Raw genomic sequence first — 19889 nt, 5'->3', positions numbered from 1 at the left:
ACTGCACAGCCTTCCCTGATGTATCAAAGAAGCGAAGATCTTGTAGCCAGCCTCAGCAACTCACCTCAGTGGCTCCCTATCTTGCTCTCCAAGCAGTTTATCTCAGCTCAGGATTCTGGCTACAGGATGAATCTCTGCCACCTGGCTCCATAGAACACAGCAGAGAAATGCACTGATCCAGTTAATTGCGCCCTCTGTACTGGAAGATGAAGAGCAGATCCCGGAAGGGCAGTCACAACAATATGTCAGATTGCTGGTGACAGCAAAATGGCAAATTCTGCAACAAATATGCTCAACTTCGTGGCATTGTAGGAAAAACCTGACTTCCATGGTCCAGCGGTCACTGAGATGAAATGTGGCAGTTTGTAGGTCTCTACTGTTTCAGGTCTTCTACAAACTCAGGCAGATATTACACCACATTGATCTACCCTAGATTTCTTTGAGGCTTTTGTTTTTACGGTGAGAGCTGAGATTCTGGGGTACAACTCTGCAGTATGGGATGAACTGTCACACTGTAGACTCTCTCTTGCCCTTTATTTGTAGGCTGTACCGAAGCTATTTGAAACTAACAGCACAATGGGTTCCTGTACTACAAACTGCCCTTTTCATTTGTTGAGTCTTACTGACAATTCAGATTTTAAACTCTTTCAGGCAGGAATTGGGTCTTTTTTGTGACGAACCTTGCACAATGCTGTGCCCTACAAAAATTGTAACGATTAGAACAAGCTTCTGCCTGACGGCTGTTCATCTATATGACTAGGTAGAATAATATAAATCCTGATCACACTGATTGACCAGCAATAACTTCTAAATTGTAACCTTTCTTCCTCTTTTATAATTAGCTGTACAAAGACTCTTGCACAGGTGAGAGTTCGCTTGGGGAAGACTACACCTACTGAATTTTCTTCCTTCACTCTGACAGAGATACCAAATGCAATTGCAAAATTATCTCAACACCACTTACATTTAAACTTCATTGTAAATCAAGATTTAACACTGAAATTAAAGAGATGATGCTGTTTATTTTTGCTGCTGCAACCTCCCAACCAAGGAGGTAATTTCACCCCAGCATTTACCTCCTGATGACACCACCTCTTCACTACCCTTTCACAGAATCATAGAATGCTAGGACTGGAAGGGACCTTGAGAGGTCAATGTCTCCAGCCCCCTGCCCTCATGGCAGGACCAAGTACTGTTTAGACCATCCCTGACAGACATTTATCTCACCTTTTCTTAAAAATCTCCAGAGAGATTCCACAACCTCCCTAGGCAATTTATTCCAGTGTTTGACCAGCCTGACAGTCAGGAACTTTTTCCTAATGTCCAACCTAAACATCCCCTGATGCAGTTTAGGCCCATCGCTTCTTGTTCTATCCTCAGAGGCCAAGAAGAACAAGTTTTCTCCCTCCTCCTTATGACACCCTTTTAGATACCTGAAAACCACTATTATGTCCCCCCCATAATCATCTTTTTTCCAAACTAAACAAGCCCATTTCTTTCAGCCTTTCTTTATAAGTCATGTTCTCTAGACCTTTGATCATTCTGGTTGCTCTTTTCTGTACCCTTTCCAATTTCTTCACATCTTTCTTGAAATGTGGCACCAAGAACTGGACACAATACTCCAACTGGGGCCTAACCAACACAAAGTAGAGCAGAAGAATGACTTCTTGTGTCTTGCTCACAAACACACCTGTTAACGCATCCCAGAATCGCGTTTGCTTTTTTGCAACAGCATCAAACTGTTGACTCATACTTAACTTGTGGTCCACTATAACCCCTAGATCCCTTTCTGCCATACTTGTTCCTAGACATTACTCAACGAAAGACACCAAAAAACCCACCACAATTCAAAACTGCATGGACTGCTATGGATGGCAGACCAGGCTTGGGCTGACTGAATCAAAGTGACTGTTCCCTTCGATGTGGGTAGCACAGGGCAAAGAAATCCACACTGTAAGCATGTGCAGCCCCCTGTAAAACTAAAATAAGCGTTTAAACACAGCCTACAGTTACCCATTCTTTCCAGTTGCAGGGTTGCTGTTGTACAAGTCATTTGATTTCTCTAATTTGGAATGTGTGAAGGGGGAAGGACAAATAGCACTTTTCCCCACTATACACAGAGATTAGGTTCTGTGTGATCAGCTTGTATATCTGAGTAAGTCCTATTATCTCAAGGATAGAAACCTGGCTTTCCCCCTCACATAGACAGGGCCCTGAAAAGCTGCAGATATCTGCAGATGCAGTTGTATTGTTTACCGCCTTTGCAAACAGAATCCAATTTTTTTTAAATCTACACAGGGCCCTAGCACAGGAGTGGGGTGAGTGGGGAAACAGTGATTTCAGGAGGGTCCACCCACATGGCTTTTGCCCCACGCTCTGTGCCAGGGCTCCAGATTTCTGCTCCACAGGGCCCTCAGACCCCCTGAAACCAGTTGATGCCTGGTTGAGAACTGCTGTGCTAGAGTGCTAGTGCACACCCAAATTTTTGTATCCCCACAAGGCCCCACACAACTGCATAAAAGAAGCAAAAAGCCTACAACTGCCTCTCAATTCATCTGAAACTGAAGGTGCTCAGAACCTTTCAGGATGTAGCCCTGTTGGCAATATTTTATTCTCCTCACGACAGCAATTAGGACAATTAGCATATGTTATACAGATTCTTCCTTGCCCTTTCCAGTCTAACACTCAAGAATAAGGTTTCCCTAAATGAGGGCAAGCAAGCAGAGAGGAATTATACAAAATGAATTCCTGTTTGATCAGGCCCTTACTCCATCCAAGTCACCCACAAACTCACTCAGGATGCTCACCATCTTATATTACAGGTTGTGGAGAGACAACATTCCAGCATACAGTAGAACAATGCTGCACTTTTGTTACATTCGCTCCTGACACTGCTTGCCATCCCACAGTTAATTGATTTTACTTCCTTTTGTCCACCACAGTTTTGTTCTCTAAGGCTTGGAATTTTCCTGCAGTCATTCTTCATGTTCTAGCAAGAAGGAGAACGTGCCCCATTCCTTCTGAACAGCCCCCCCCCAACCCCAAACAAAGGGTACATCTACACTATCCAGCAGATTGACCGAGTCAGGGCTGATCTTCCAGGGTTTGATTTCACATGTCTAGTTGGGCATGTGGAAAATCAAACTATCAGGGGTGAACAGTCAACCCCTGTACCCCTCAATCATGTGAAGGGCAAGGTAAGTTGATTGTAGATACGTCAGTTCCAGCCATACAATTGCAGTAGCTGGAATTGCGTACTTATGATAGACTTTAAGGTCTTGTGTAGACCTGGCCTAATAGAGACAGAAGGAAAAGAGAGAACATAGGGAGTGGAAAACCTGAGAGTCTGTACTCCAACTTCCCCGCACCACCACATGCTTTTCCTTTGGTCTTCTACAAGAGATCCCAACAAGGAGAGCTGGACACAGCTTTTTCCTGGAACCCAACAGTACTGCCCCTTTCTTCAGCAAGAGTTGCTCACTTGCTGGGAGGGCTTCTCTGGTTTAAAGTGTTGTATACAGGGCTCACAAGAATCACAATGGAAGATCAGAATTTAAGATTTTCAATCCTGTCTTTATTGGTCTATTCTGTCTAGCCTCACAATTTTGTTTCCATTCCAATCATTTTTCATACTAAAACTGAATGAATGCTTTTATATATAACACACACACACACACACACATTCCAGAAACCACTGGCACACTCAAACATTTGGTAAGCATTAGCAGACTTCAACTCCTCTTCTCAGCAGAGAGTGGTGAGTGGTACATAATTTGTACCCCCGGCATGACACACATTCTGCAATCAGGGAATGAGATCCAAGCACATCTGTGGTGCTCCTATATTTAAAATGTTTTCTTGGCAGAGCAGATGTTACTGCCTCTGAATGCAGTGCCCACTAGAACTCCAATGGTCAAGCAGCCATCTGTCTCTCACAGAACTGGTATTTTCCAAAGGACACTTATAATCAGACTACACGCATTCTTAGCTGCAATGTGACAAGCTGACTATCAGGGAAAGGGATTAAAAAAAACAGTTAAAACAAAGTTCATCTGAGATGCAGGAGAGTGTGCCAGAGTGAATGGAGTGGTACTGCTGTAACTGAAGTATCTGCAGTTTAAAAAAGGCAGTTTTGCAAGATATTAAGTCATTCATAGTATACACCATGCGTTTATTGCCAATCAAAAATATGGAAATTCAAAGCTAAACCTGTCATTTATTCACCCTTCCTACATAAGCAATGTAGGTGTCAGCAGAGAATCTTATATTGTAAACTTGCAAGGAGGGCATGAAGGGAGTCTTTAAATCTTGAGTCTCTCCTCTTTTGGGAGAATGCAAAAGCCAGATAATTAACATTTAATCTTTTGATATATTCAGCCCATTCTGCAAACTGCAAGAGAGAATAAAGTAAGACTACTCATGTGCTTCCACTAGTCTTTGTGAAAGAGTTAAAACAAATATGAAGGTTAACATTTGCAGTTTAAGTACAGGTTAATTACTGAATGTCCTGAACAAATTCAAGGGATATTTCACCATATTTCCGAAGTTCACCTTCCCCCTGCTTTTTAGCAGTTGCAATGTGCACACTCCACTTTAAATGCTAGCTCCCATTTTGTGGGAAAACCCAGCAGGACTCCTCCTGTGCACAAACAAACCACAGAAGAGCCTGCATATGGGGTGTACATTTAAGTAACTCTTCCCTAATAATATGCGTTCCTCTAAGGTTTTAAATTCTTACTCTAAATGTGTCACAAAAAAAAATTTAAAGAAAACACACAATACAGGTTCCACCTCTCTGATCTGGCACCGTTGGGACCTCAGTGGGCTTGAAGGAGGAATTTTGCCTGACCAGGGTGGTTGGTGCACCCCCACATCAGTCCATGGCTGCCTCTGTTGTCAGGCCACAGCTTGCTGAGGCAGCGGGCTTTCCTCCCTGGCCCTGAGCAAGGCAGTCATGGGGTGCTGGTGTCCCAGCCCAGCTCCAGGTGCGGCTGGGGGGGGACTCCAACATCCCAGCCACACAGGGCTGCCAGGGACGAACCATCTAGCCCCAGTCTCTCTGTCTCCTGAGCAGCTGCCAAAAGGCTAACTTAGCTTGTCCTGCTGCCCCATCCCTTTGGTCCAGAAGCATTCCTCATCCTCCTAGATGAGGGATATTGCTGGACCACAGAACGCCAGTTTTTGTAGGTGCAACCTGTACTAGATGACAGACTCAGCCTGTTTCAACTCTACTCAAAGACGCAAATGATGTTCCCAACTGAGTGCCTGCTGGGCTTTCCACGAGTGGGAAGCCAGCAGTCCTGCATCTGAAGAACCGAAGTAAAAGTTAAAAGTACGATGAAGCGATCCTGCATTCTTCTGGGGGAGGTCAGTATACAGCATTTGCAAATTGTATTGGAAAGTTATTGCTTGACTTGAGAAGACCTTTGCCATCTCTAACTATTCTGAACACAATTCTTCCTCAGACTACCTTTTTCTTTTGGGTTTGCCACTTTAAATATAGTATGCGCATACATACATTGAGTTAATACCACCAATAGCTAAACTTTTGTAATTTAATAGAGTTAAGCCATAGCACAAAAGAGCAGGCCTCCCCCGCCCCCAGCCCAAATGTAATTGGAAGCTGCCACGTGGATTATGGTTATATATTCTCCAGGGCCAGCTGCGTTTCTATATTCAGGGATGAAGTTCCAGGCATCTTTAGATCCTTACATCCATCTCTCCATGATCAAATAAAACAGGAAAGTCCCTGAAAGTGAACTTGATACGTGGGTGCTACATACAGTTAAGATTCCTCATTTCAGGAAGCCCTAACCCTCCAAAGGTCAAAGGTTTTATTTTATCCCCCACTATATCTTTCAGCGGAAGTTGAGTCATTTAAAAACAAAACCAAAAGAAGTTGTGAAACAAGGTCAGCCATTTACTGTTCAAATGCTGAATATGTTGGATGCTGCTTTCTCACCTACAGGAGCAGTCTGCAGAATACCCTGCTCAAGAGGTAGACTTTTAAGGTAAGAGAATAGGCCTTGGTGAAGCACAATCCATTTGTTGCACTACACTAAGGATAAAAAAAATATTCAAAACCATTATACTCAGAATTGTACGGCTATGTGCTTGAGAATACGGGGAACAGCTTTGTGGAGAGAAAAAATTGTTTATTTTAAAAAGAAACCCTGCATATGCACAAACCAACATCTCCACCCACCCCAGAGGGTCCTGTTCATTAACACCACCGAATACGTCCCAAACAAAACTATACATTCAGTTTAAAAGAGAAAAACAAGAAGCAGTCAAGTGGCACTTTAAAGACTAACAAAATAATTTATTAGGTGATAGTTTTAAGTGCTACTTGACTGCTTTTTTGTTTTTAGAGACTACAGACTAACACTGCTCCCTCTGTCACAGTTTAAAAGAGTATGTGCGATAAGTACAGGACAAAGTTTATACAACAAGCTAGACAACCCACAGCACACCTGCATTTGCCAATGTGTGGGTTATATATCCCCTGAGAATAAGCATTGGCGTAGCAGCTACCTCTATGCATTAGTGAAGACACGCTTACTAAAAAACAAGCACTGGATCCCATCCCCAGTTTTGAGTTAGTTATGAATTGTGGAACAGAACTCAAGATTTTATGAGGACAGCTGCATCCTGCTCAAGATAAACAGAAGCCCACTACTTACTAAACCCACTTTGATATCAGAAAATGCCCATGCACCATGTCCCATTTCAAGTCAACTTAACTTAAAGTGAATGATAGAGGAAAAGTAGAAATATGTTACATTTTATAAATAAGTCATATTCAGAAGCACATTTTATAGCAAAGTTTTGAAAAACTTCTAAATATACCAGTCATCAGGACTTTAAAAATATTTCTCCACTTGACCAGGGTCAAATCCTTCAGAGAAAATAGACATAAGGAAAGCGGGTCTTTGCACATGAAAGCATATGCTCCAAAATATCTGTTTGTCTATAAGGTGCCACAGGACTTCTTGCTGTTTTTGAAGACATAAGGAGAGATCACACATCTGTCCTCAACTTTTTGGGAACATACCTTACTACTTCTACTCCTAAAAATTGGGTGTAGCTGACTTTATTAGCACAATCTCCAGCACTGCACTGGATTTTAGTAAAGAAAGAAAGAATGACTTCAGAGAACTTTCCTCATTACAGAAAACGCCAAAGCTTTCTATAGCAAAATCATAATTGCACATCTGAAAAAAGAATCCAGCAGGCATTTTTTAAAAAAGTCTCACCCAAACCGGTTCCATATATTGCTAATTTCAATTAAGTCTAAACAGAATTCTCAGTATCTCTCTGTTGCAGCCCAACGTTTGCAGGAAGCTGAAAGTGAAATTAACCAAAAGAAACAGTATTAAACCAACCGCTGTACTTTCCCCATGGAATCTAAATTGCTGACAGCGAAAACGCAGCAGCCAAAAGAACAATAAGAGAGTTTTAAAACGATCAAAGTTTCAATCACGTCAGGAAGGGTCAGTCAAGGGACCTTCGCTAACGTGATTTTAACAGGATGTCCCTTCGCACAACCCTCTCTCAACTAATGGCGAGCACCGGGGCGGGAACCCAGTCCAAGCGGGCGACTTACTCTGTGATCTTCTTGGCCAGCTCGGTGCAGGCTGCTGTGGAGTTTGCCGAGAAGACCCGGTAGCCACTTCTGGCTGCATTCATCGCCAGGGGATCATGCAGCCCCCTTGGAGCGCGAAAGTGAGAAAACACAGATTTGTAAGGCAACAGCCGCTTCCTTGGCATCGTCCCCCACCTCTCAGCGGGGTGGGGGTGGGGGGGGGAGCGGAGAGGACGGGGGAACCCCGCAGCCCCACTGCTAGCGGCGCGTAACACCACGGAAGGACAAAGCAGCAGCTGCGGCAGGCTCGGGTGGGCGCCTGGCGGTCTCCAAAGGGGGCTCAGCCCGGGTTAGCTCCCCCTTAGCCTGCAAGGGCCAACTCGCCTCGCCCGCAGCAGCCCGACGTTGGGGGGGGCGGGGGGGGGGAGCTGGGGCTCTAGGGGAGCGGCCGGGAGGGGGGTTACAGAGGCGCAGCAGCCCCCGGGGGGGGGGAGACCAGCGCGCCACTGGGGCCGGCCCTGAGCTGATGCAAGGGGGGAGGGGGGCTCAGGCGGGCCAGCTGAGGTGCCCCGCGGACAACAGACCCTGGCTGGAGCCCAGGGAGCTGCGGGAGCCACACGCCACTCCCAGGCCGCGGGCGGGACACGACAAGAGGCGCCGGGGAGGGGAGGGGAGGGGGGGGCAGGCGGACCAGCAGGCCCGGGGGCAACAGGGGGCCGTACCCAGGCCGGGGCAGTAAGGGGAGAGTCCGAGGGGGAGGGGGAAGGGGAGTGGGCCCTGGGCGGGGGGCGGCTGCCAGGCGAGCGAGTCCCCGTAAGATCAGGCGGGGAAGGTCCCCTCAGGCAGAGCCGCCGCCGCTGCTGCCGCCTCCCCGCCAGCCCGTCCCGCCGCCGCCGCCGCCGCCTCGAGGCTCACGTCCGAGCCGGCCTCAGCGCGCGCGCTCGCTCGCTCGCTCGCCCGCTCCCCCTCTCCGCTCAACTTGCGGGCGCGGGCAGCCGAGTTGGCCGGCTAGAGCGTCGCTCCCCGCTCGGCGGCCATTTCCTAATTAGACCTCCAGCCCGCCCCCGGCCTCCCTCCGCGCAACCATCTTGAGTGAGGGCACCAAAGGGTTCCCGCTGCCGCAGGCGGCGCACCTGGGCGAGTCTCCAGCCGGCGGGCCCCTACGGAGGAAGTAACACAGCCCTCAGACCGGGTTTCTGGCTATCTCCGGGCGACGCCGGCGGGACGTTTCATTTCCTCCTCTGCTGTCTGGCTTCGCTGCCCGGGTCCAAGATGGCCGCACCATGGGCGGCCTCAGGAAAGGAGCAGGCGCTCTGTAATCACGCTCGATGGTAGAGGGAGGGGGCCGGAGCTCGGTGTCCCAGGATGGGCGGAGCCTCCTGCAGAGCGGGGCGTGGTCGGAGGCTGTCAATGCCTTGCAGCGAACACGGCTCGCTGGAAGGTCGGGGCAGAGACCCGCCAAACTCATCACACCCCCTGCCTGGGGGACGGTATGGGGCTGCCCTGCTCCCACGTAGGATTGGTCACCTCACCTCAGCTGCGCTTCCCAGCCTGTTCCAGAGGGGGACCCATTTTGACAATTCACTTGGACTTGGACAATTCAAAATCAGGGGCGTAGGGCAGAGGTTCAGCTCCGTAACTCGCTAAATTTGCAAGAATATAAATTTGCAGCGCCTCCTGTTTATGTGTTCCTAGTAGTTATTAAATAGCAGAAGGGGAAAATACACCAATAAAGTAACAATCTGCACCCCACCATCAACTGATGCCTCGACTACTCCACCTGAGAGATTCATCTCCCGGACACTACAGTACAAATGAAAAAGGACAAGATTGGTGCCACACTCTACCCGAAACCCACGGATCTCTATATGTACCTACACGCTTCTAGCTTCCATCCTGCACACATAACTAGATCCACTGTTTACACTCAAGCCCTTAAGTACAACCGCATTTGCTCTGACCCTACTGACAGAGACTGAAAACTACAAGATCTTTACCAGATATTCATAAACCTGAATTACTCACCATGAGAAATAAAAAACAAATCAACAGGGCCAGACCATCTACTCCAGCGACCAGCTACTTCAAGACTGGCCCAAAAAAGCTAAGAACAGAACACCACCGGTCATTACCTACAGCCCCCAACTCAAACCACTGCAACGCATTATTAAAGACCTTCAACCTATCCTTAATCAGGATGCCACACTCCAGAAGGCCCCAGGTGACAGGCCTGTTCTCTCCTACAGACAACCTCCCAATCTTATGAGGATTCTCACCAACGGCCACAGTCTATACTGCAGGAACACCAGTCCTGGGACTTTTCCCTGCAACAGAGCCCATTGCCAACTTTGTCCACCTATCTATTCTGGAGATACCAGGTTAGTCACAGAATCACAGGCACATTCTCATGTTCCTCAACTAAAATCATATATGCCATCATGTGCCAACAATGCCCAGATGCTTTGTATATTGGACAGACTTCAAACTCTCTTAGACAAAGAATTAAAGGGCATAAAACAGACAACACTCCTGATCCACAAACGGGTCAGCCACCACTTTAATGGAGTGGGCCATTCTGTTAACGACCTGAAAGTGTGTGTCTTACTGAAGAGGAATTTTCATAACACTTTGGAAAGAGAAGCTGCTGAACTCCCTTTTATATTCAAATTCAACACATTAACACGTGATTTGAACCAGGATGGGAATTTTTTAGGTCATTATAGGGGCTCTTTTGCATACTTGGTTAAATCTAATTCTTGACTCCCCCCTCCTTCTGCCCCTCTACTCTCTGATTTGCTCACCTTGATAATATTTTTCTGATTTGTCAACCTTGACTACCATTTTTGGTTCTCTATGCCTCAAATATTGAATCTATTCTGGTACGGCTATGGTCTGAAGAAGTGGGTCTGTCCCATGAAAGCTCATCAGCTAATAAGTTGTTTTGTTAGTCTTTAAAGTGCTACTGGACTGCTTTTTTGTTTTTATTAATAAAATAATAACTACATTTATTATAGTTAATTATTATTTCATTATAGTTGATCTGTCTTGCTGTGGGGGAAAGACCCTCATCCCCAAACTGCTCCCCCAGCTTAAAGCCCACACTCAGGCTGGAAGGCCTGTGGGGGGAGTCATGCTCATGGCTGTGGAGAGTCACGGTCGGGCTGTGGGGAGATTCACAATCAGGGGTTGGGGGAAGATACAAAATGAAAACTGACAAATCAGCTACATAGGACAGAAGGGGGGCAAAAGGGGGAAGAGAGGAAGGGGATGAGAATTCCTTACTTACTGCAAGAGTCTGTTAAGGGGCTTGCCTGGGATGGCTACAAATATCAAAGGTGGAGAAGCTGTACTTTTGTAATATGTAATTGTTTATTGACAGAGCTGCTGGGTGAGGCAGCTTTAAGGAGCTGCAAATGGCTTTTTTAAGAGCCACATGCAGCTCCAAGCTCCTGGTGACCATTAACAAATCTAATCACGACCCATAGGCTGGGAATCCCTGCTCTAGCACCTTGGGAAGTGTGCCAGCCCAGATCCCCTCAAGAAAACCCACACATGGTCAGTGCCACAACAGGGCATCTAGACCCTCACCCTGCCCTGTGAGACTGACATCTCCATGGGTACCTCCCAAAGAAAGAAGAATGGCAGGAAATAAAGCTATTCAGCCCCGCACAATGTTTTTGTGCAAGGCCTCCCTCGCTTGTCTGGTTCCATCCCCTTTGTTTCACTAACACAGAGTTAAAATTGCCAGGTGGTGTCTCGTGTCCTTCTAGAATAGCACGGTCAGCTAAACCTCTGGAAAAACAAAACCAAAAGCAGGGCATCCAAAGCTGAAATACACACATCAGTGTCACAGTGCAAACTGAACTCCCTGGAGCCGGCAAGACCACTGAGAAGGTTCTATCCATCAAGGTGCCCCGAAAGGGAGTTCAAGTACCTAACAATATTTGTCCTCACACCACCCCTATAAAATAGGGCAACACAACTACCCCCTTTTTACAGATGGGAAACTACGGCACATTGCAACTCAGGGTATGTCGACAATGGAACACATTTCATTGCAATGCAGATGTTTGGGCCCGAGTTCTGGGACCCTCCCTCATCCCAGGATTCTGGAGTCCAGATTCCAGCCTAAGCGCAAGTCCAAGCTGCAGTTAAACAGCCCCTTAGCTCAAGCCAGCGGGCACAGGCTAGCCATGCGCATCTAATTCCAGGGGAGACCTACCCTTAGAGATTAGCTCAGTCACCCCACAGAAAATCCATGCGACAGCAGGGAATTGAAACCAGCTCTCCCAATTCCTATGCAAGACCCCTAACCACTGGCCCATCGTTCCTCCAGCTGCTTGGTAAGACGGGGTTGCCGTAGTAAATAGACGCAAGGAATGGTTCCATTGTTTGTCCAGCTCTCCACGGGTCTGAATTCCAGAACCTGCCTGTGTGTGCTCCGACTGCCAGGAGCAGCTGGAGAGCAGACTGGCAGAGTGGTTACTGTGAAAGCTGAGAGGGAATCTTGCCATGGGCATCGCCATCAGCCTGGTGGTATAAATGACAGCTGTCTCCAGGGACCAATGAGAAGGTAAGTGAGGAACCAAGAAACCTGCTAGGTGAGGATGAAGGAGGTTGCCCTGGTGAAGCAGCTGTGGGGAAGAAGCTGAGAGATGAGGGCATTTGTGGGAGGCAGAAATGACACAGAGTGGCATGGTGTGGTACTGACACTCATACTTCTGCTGGTGGTGTGCTGCCTGCAGAGTTGGGTGCCTAACCAACAGCTGCTGTTTTCCAGCTGCTCAGCTCTGGATGCAATGGATAAATAAAGGGGGCAACACCAGGACTCCCCCAAAATAAGCTTTCAACTCCCTGTTGGGTGAGGACCCCCCAGTTTAAGAAATTCCAGTCTCCCCTGTGACCTCTGTGTAGTATCAGGTAAAAGCTCACGAAAAAAACAAAACCAAAACCAAAAACAACACAAAGATTTCAGAGTCCGTGATGCATTTTTCATGGGTGAGAATCTGGTAGGGCCCAACTTATGCCCAAATAAATGTTAACCTTTCAACTGCCAGAGTAGTCCTCAATGTTTTTACAAAAACAGACAAGCACGGTTAGTCCTCTGAAACCTGCCTTCGCTGAGAGACAGCTAAAGAGCCCACACATAAAACTTAGGCTAGATCTACACTAGAGAAAAAAGTCTATCTCGGATAAGCAATTCTAGCTATGCTATTAGCATAGCTAAAACCAACCTAACAGAATCAACTTTCTGCCCTACTGTAGATCAGGGTTCTTTGGGCTTATGCAGACGCCCCTTACTCCATGCAATAGCGTGGAGGACCAGGGTCAACGGCTGAGCCCAGAGAGATCAATTTATCCCCGTCTTCACACACACGGCAAAAATCAAACTCTGGAAGATCAATCACAGTGCATCAATTTCCCAGTAAGTACAGACATACCCAGAGCCTAACAAAGTCTGCCCAGAAACTAGCACCATGTGGGCTGGGGATCCACAGCCAGGCGTGACAGCGTGAAAGAGAGGGATGACACAAACAAAGAAAGCAAGGAGGACCTCTGGGGCTGGAACTCACCTCGGCACTCTTGCCTTGACAGAACCTGGGTCTGTTGAATGTCCAGGCAAACTGTGCCCATTCTCCCGGGCTTTGGAGAAAAATGTGAATTTAATCTTGGAGCACAAGACAGTAAACTTTCATTACCGGGGGAAGTCAGGGTTGGATAGGTCAGGGAGATGTCACTTGGATTATATAATCTGTACATTTTTGACTTCTGTGGCGTCACCCTCTGTTGGTGTGGGGTGGGAGAGAGAGTCACAGTCTCCTACCCCAAACTCCAGGTCCTCGGGTAGGTGGAAGTTTTGATAATACAAAGGTGTTGGAAACAGTTCAAGTTGGGTATCATCCAAAAGCTTCCCCCCACAAGCCCCACGGTACCAAACATGCCAGGCCTAGAACAGCCAAGGAAACGTTAAAAACAAAATACACCACCAGAGCAGCCCTTTCATTGTACTCCCATGCAGGGCTGCATTGCTTACATTAAAAACACATTGACCTTAACTAACCCTACAGAGTTTAGCCTTGACGAGCAGGGCTGAAAATGCTTCTCCATCGAAGCCATCATCTGCGTCCCCTCTCTCTAAGGCGGTGCGCCGCAACCCACATGCTGTGGAAAGAAGTGCGTCTCGGAGCCGTGTGCTGGGAGAGCCGTCCATCCGCTGCTCTGCGGTGGACCAGTAGCTGAGGGGGTGGCAGTGGCTCTGGTGAGTTGCCAGCATCAAGTGAGAGTGGGGGAGCTGGGGGGTGCCTGGCTCTGGGGGAGGGGATTGGGTTATATATACATTGGATGTGCCATGAAACTCTAACAAGTGCTGAAGTGTGCCACAAGGTGATAGAGGTTGCTGAGCACGGCTTTGACGCACCTCTGCTGGATACATTTGTCACCATTCAGGGCAACTGCATCCTCCCCCAGTGAGCCAGCAAAGGCCCCTGCTCTTGGTTTCCAGCTCCCCGGGGTGGGGTTGTCTCTCTTGCGGGGGAAGGCACACATGGGCTTTAACTCTGAACAAGCACATTGAAAACAACACTGAACATGTAATCATTCCATTCAGGGGTCTTCCAACGGGAGTATCCAGAAGCAGGTAGTTGATATACAAAGGGACTCTCCCGCCAATCTGTATTTGCAAAAGGTTGGCTGGAAGAGGGAGTCTGTGCATTTCTCTCGACTTACCATACAGTATTTCCTAAGGGAAACCTCCTCCACTGCCATCCAATTTTCCCTCATACCTTCCACAAATTGTTGAAATTAAACTGTGGATTAACATCTTTGGGATTCACTGTGTTACACATTTATGTACTACCGTGAGATTACACCAAACGTCTTTAGTAGAGAGACAAAATGAAAACAAACTTTATCTTAATTCCATCATGCCTGTTCAGGATATTGTCAGTCTGTCAACACTGATCCTCATCCACATGGCACATTTATTTCCACGCAGGCCTGCCTGCTGACCAGACATTTACAGGGTGATAAGCATCTGGTCTTTGCATTCAAGCCTTTGACCAGCAGAAGGATTGATTTGGGAGTGCACAGTGATATTTCATACATACTTGGTGTCTTCAGTTCACCTCCCAGCCCCACTGGAGGGTCATTTTAGATGCATTTGCTCATCCCAGAATCATTCCATTGCTTGACAATTTGCCCTCTTGGTAGGAGGCATGAAGGCTTCCCTTATCAATGGCAAAAAAGCAGTCCAATAGCATTTTAAAGACTAACAAAATAATTTATTAGGTGATGAGCTTTCGGGGGACAGACCCACTTCTTCACATCCTCGACAATGGCAGGGTCTCTAAGCAAACAGATTGTGGCAAGACTTGCAGGACGCAGACATTGACATCTTGTGCAGTGCCAAGTTAAAAGGCTGACCATGCTGGGAGGTACCTGTCTGCTAAAACGGAATGATAAGCCCTGTCTTGGGCAGCCAGATCACTGGAGGGCACTTCTTCAGCCGAAGCGGTACAGAATTGATTGCTTCCCATTTTTGCACAATAGCCAAGTGAGATCACCATTAACAAATGTACAAAGTTCCACTGTCATCAATTTAACTGCAGCTTTGTTGAAATCTGGACTCCTGGGATCCAGGCTTTTTGCATCTTGGTAGGAAAGTGAAGGAGGATGCTCCTCCATAAAGCAGTTCTTTGCTGGTCTGAATACAAACGAGGCAGGGAATGAGCCCCTTAATATACTCCTGGTAACAGATCATAGCAGTACCTTTGCCATCTGCTGGATCTTCCAGGAAGTTAACAACTGCACAAAATATAAGCTTACCCTTGCCAAGCTCTGCAGGAAGTACAGTTCCCTTCAGTCAGTTCGCTGGGGCAAAGTACCTCCTTTGCTATCGCACTTTTGTGTTACAGTCAATAGAGGAGCCATTTCTATGCATAAACGGCACAAGGAACTTGTTACCGACTTTGGACTGTTAATTGTTAAGCCAACAGCCGTGTGTACTGATAGAACAAGAAGAAGTTTCGTGGCACTTTATGGATGAACAGATATTTTGGAGGCATCAGCTTTCGCGGGCGAAGACCCAACCGCGAAAGCTGATGCTCCAACATATCTGTTCATCTATAAGGTGTCACGAGACTTCTTGTTGCTTTCGACGCTACAGACTAACCCGGCTACCTCTCTGATACGTGTGCTGATAGATCACATGAATGAAAGGTAGTTCCACAACACACCAGCTCTCTGACATGAGGCTTTGCGGTAAAAGGAGGGGCAATCTCATGCACGCCATGTGCTCACGGTCACATTTGAGGCTGACGCCAATGTGACCACTGATGCCCCACTTAGTGCAGGAGGACAAGTAGAACACAGCATTGATTTTCGGGGTTGGCCTCAGCTCTGGACCCCGGGACCTACTGCTCAGTCTAGTTCACCTCCTAATTATCTTGACCATATTTAGGCATCAGAGTAAATATTGGGAATTTGTCGTAATTTGCTTTGGGATTGTGGTTAACGATGTTATATGACGTGGTGGTGGGGCCTCCAGCCCTGCGTCTCTTCGGAGGATTTACTCCCCCCCTTGTCAGGCCTCGGCAGCTTAGTCAATATCACGGCCTCCCTAGCCTGGTCCCTATTATGTCCAGCTGATCCCCCGGCTTAGACAATAGCAACCGGGCAGCAGGCCCAGCGGCCTAGTCAATAACACCTGGTCAGGCCCCAGCAGCTCAATCCATATTCCCCCAGTCAGGCCCAGCAGCCTAGTCGACCTTGGCAGGTCAGTATTCCCCCTACCTTGGAACCACCGAGATGGGGGTAGAGAAACCCAGGCCCTAGCCCAGGGCCCTGCCCATGGGAGGCGTGCTCCCAACAGCCAGCTCTGCAGGGAATCTTTCTGCAACATGCCAAGCTCGCAGGTACCCTCCTGACTTCCTGCCCTGCGCTACTTCCTACCCCTTCTAGCCGGGGCTCACTGCTCAGGTCCTGGCTGCTCCTCCTTGAGCTGCAGCTGCTGCTGTGCTTGCTGCTCCTGCCCCAGCTCAGGCAGCGGCGTCTGTGGCTGCTGCTGCGGTTGGTACTCCACTTCTGGCAGCCGCTGCTTCTGAGCTCCTGCTCCCTGGGGGCCAGCCTCGACTGACTGGCCTCCCGGTCTTTATACCTGGACTGCAGTTGGAGCATGCCCAGCATGGCCTGGGGCGAGGGGCCTTCTCCAGCCAGCAAGCCTGGCCCTTTCCCACCTGGCCAATGCGGGATTGGTACACCCCGTCACGGATGTACGCTGTGTAACCCTGTCCACACGGATTCCAGTAACTTCTGCCTGAACGCTGATACCTTAACCGGTGACTCCTCCTAACTCTTTTGGCATCATAGATAAAGTTGCTGATCAATGCCACTGAACTGCGTCTTTGTGCCAGTCGTGGCAAGTCAAACCGTGGCCCCCTTCCATTTATAGTTATCTGTAACAGATACCGTGTTCTGAGGGCTGTGACAAAGTCAGTCTTATTCCTGGGCCTCTGGCCTCTACTCAGTCCACTGGACCCACTTAAGGGCCCAGTTGCCTTTGCTGAGGTGGGGGCGGTCTGGGGGGAATTCCCCCTTGTACCTTCTCCAGGCTGCAGCTGTAACGAGTCCCCCTCTCAATCTGCTGCTGCTCCTCACTCTCCCTCTGCAGTTCCTGGTATTCCTGTTCCTTCCTTCTGCTCCTTTCCAACCTGATTTCTCTCACTACTCTGGTCTCCACTCCCCACTCACACCCTCTCCCGGCCTTTTAAAAGCCTCTTATTAGGCCCACCTTGGAGTCAGCTGGCCCCAGTCAGCCTGACCCATCTCCCGCCCAGCTGCCTGTGATTGCGGCACCCCAGCAGGGCAGACCCTTCTGCTTGTATGGGCTCCCTCTGAGGAGGCCCTCTACCCTGGCCCTGCCACAGTATTAGGATGATACCACTGAAATTATGACTCTATAGATTTTTAAGAATCCAATGCCCCCGCCCCCCTGGCTGCTTACCTTTAGATCGTTAACTTGTCCATGGAATTACACATATGTTCAGATTAAGTTGAATGACTGAAGAATGGGCAACTTCTATTCCGGATCAACCAAAGAGTTCCTCATTCAGCTGATGATCCGAGAACAACGGGTGATGGAAATCTGACATAAAGCTGGGCCAAGACATCACTGGTGATAGAGCTCCGGGTGTGGGGCTGGCTTAAGAAGCTTTGGGGCTCTAAGGTAAGAAACTTCTTTTTGTTCTTGGTCTGCACCCAGAGCTACAGGACTTTACAGTTTCCTTGTAAACAAGATGATATGTGTGTACCCAATTTCTCTGGCTAACTGGAACATCTCACAAGGCCCAAAACTCTGCCTAGGGGCTTGGACTGAAACACACGCAGGAGCAGAGGGACCAAGGATTCTGCCTCCTGTTCCATCACTCCCAAGACACAGACATGCAGGATTTGTGGGCTTTGAGAAATGTGAATGCAAAGCCATGTTTAATGGGCAGCCAGTCAGGGAATTCCAAGGGTCAGGTGCAGATTGGGACTGTCCTGTTGGGATTATTTGTTTGGTCCTCCAAATCACTTTCCACAGCAGATGAGCCCGGTGAGAGGCACTAAGGATAGCCCTGGAGTTTTCCAGTTGTCCCACAGAACAACCTCCAGCCTTGACTTTTGCCATTGCTGCTCTGCCTCACTCCTGGCCGGAACAGGCTGCAGAACCTGGACGTGCTATGTCTGGTGGTCTCCGCACCAGTCTCCAGATCTCTTTCTCTCCGTGCCTGCCCCTTTCTCTCTCAGCAACTGCCCTGAGAAACACCAGATATTGCAAAGTACCAGGGCACCCTCTGCTGCCCTGGTGGCTTATCAGAGCGGCTCAGCCTGCCACAGGATTGGGCCCTGAAGGATGCATTTGATAATTAAGTCTGGATAGTAAATTTTCTATTGCAATAGAGCCTCAGAATACCCTAAGCCAAGTAAAATGGAATCGCTTTTATTATCCTCATTGGAAGGCTAATGCCAAATGCTTCTTGTCCTCAGCAGTAGGTTTTCCTGACAGTTGTCCAAGACAGCCATTAGGTAAATTCATTAACAGACAGCAGGGCCTATTAGTTACTGGCTTATTCTGCTGGCCCATGTGCAGACAATCACAGCAGGGTTTTGCAGCTAAAGAAGAACTGAAATGAGGGGTCACATTCAGGACCTACCAACCTTGCCAATATTCTAGGAGTCGCTGGAGAAGGCAGATCCCCTGACTTCAGTGCGGAGTGCTGGCATGCTACAGTTAGGATGCAGAAAAGCCGCAGTACAGGTCATTCTCTCTGCTTTCCCCAGCATTGTCCTTTCTCAGGAACGCTATATTTAGTCTGTGACTGCAGGTTCTCTTACAGTCTCCTCTTCCCTGGAGCAGACACGCACTATTGTTGGTTAGTTAAATGCTGTGTCCCGCCAACAGCTAGCACAGCTCCAGCCCGAACGCAAATGACAAGGAGAGCCGTTTGCTTTCCTTTATACACTGCTGCTGTATCTGTGCTCACAGACAATGGCTTAAATCATCACCCTGCAGGAGAACCTCAGGCTAAATTCACTGCTTTGCCGCTGTGATTTTGGTTGGATCCCTCATCTGCAGATGTGACCTGCCTTTGGGTGAGGAGAGGGTATTGTGCACTCGCCTGTCCTTGGACAGGACTAGAGCGGGGTAGCCAATTACTGCCTGACGAGATCCAAATTTCTTGGTCGAGACTCCAGATAAAACAACAACGATGACGATAGTAAGTAAATAACACTTCGAGGCCTGTTCAGAAGTGTCTGGTGGTCTGGATCTGGCCCAGAGAACGTAAGAACTTGAGAATGGCCATTACTGGGTCAGACCAAAGGTCCAGCTAGCCCAGCATCCCGTCTGCTGACAGTGGCCAGTGCCAGATGCCCCAGAGGGGGTGGACCGAAGGCAATGATCAAGCGACTTGTCTCCTGCCATCCATCTCCAGCCTCTGACAAACAGAGGCCAGGGACACCATTCCTACTCCCTGGCTAATAGCCTTTTATGGAACTAACCTCCATGAATTTATCTAGCTCTTCTTTGAACTCTGCCCCTTGACTACATCTGGACTTGATTGTATATATTGATGTTTTTGATGTTCTGGGATGCATTAACAGGTGTGTTGTGAACAAGACACGAGAAGTCGTTCTTCCGCTGTACTCTGCGCTGGTTAGGCCTCAGCTGGAGTACTGTGTCCAGTTCTGGGCACGGCAGTTCAAGAAAGATGTGGAGAAATTAGAGAGGGTCCAGAAAAGAGCGACAAGAATGATTAAAGGTCTA

General features: G+C 48.2%; 1 protein-coding gene across 3 annotated transcripts in view; it reads right to left on the bottom strand.

Moving 5' to 3' along the window:
• PRPSAP1 (phosphoribosyl pyrophosphate synthetase associated protein 1) overlaps nucleotides 1–10542 on the bottom strand; it is a 52756-nt gene extending 42214 nt beyond the window's left edge. Inside the window, exons 1-2 of one of the 3 annotated variants that reach the window (XM_075014891.1) lie at nucleotides 8501–10542; nucleotides 7607–7711 (exon numbers count right to left, since the gene is read on the bottom strand). In XM_075014891.1, coding sequence (XP_074870992.1) covers nucleotides 7607–7689 — 83 coding nt within the window. In that variant the 5' untranslated portion in view covers nucleotides 7690–7711; nucleotides 8501–10542. The other 2 variants (XM_075014890.1, XM_075014889.1) reach the window with 2 other exon arrangements.
• Nucleotides 10543–19889: the final 9347 nt, after the last annotated feature.

The sequence above is a fragment of the Carettochelys insculpta genome, chromosome 20 (genome assembly GCF_033958435.1).
Source record: "Carettochelys insculpta isolate YL-2023 chromosome 20, ASM3395843v1, whole genome shotgun sequence".
NCBI lineage: Eukaryota > Metazoa > Chordata > Testudines > Carettochelyidae > Carettochelys > Carettochelys insculpta.
Note: the sequence above shows the minus strand (reverse complement) of the source record. Positions and strands in the feature narration are given on the sequence as shown.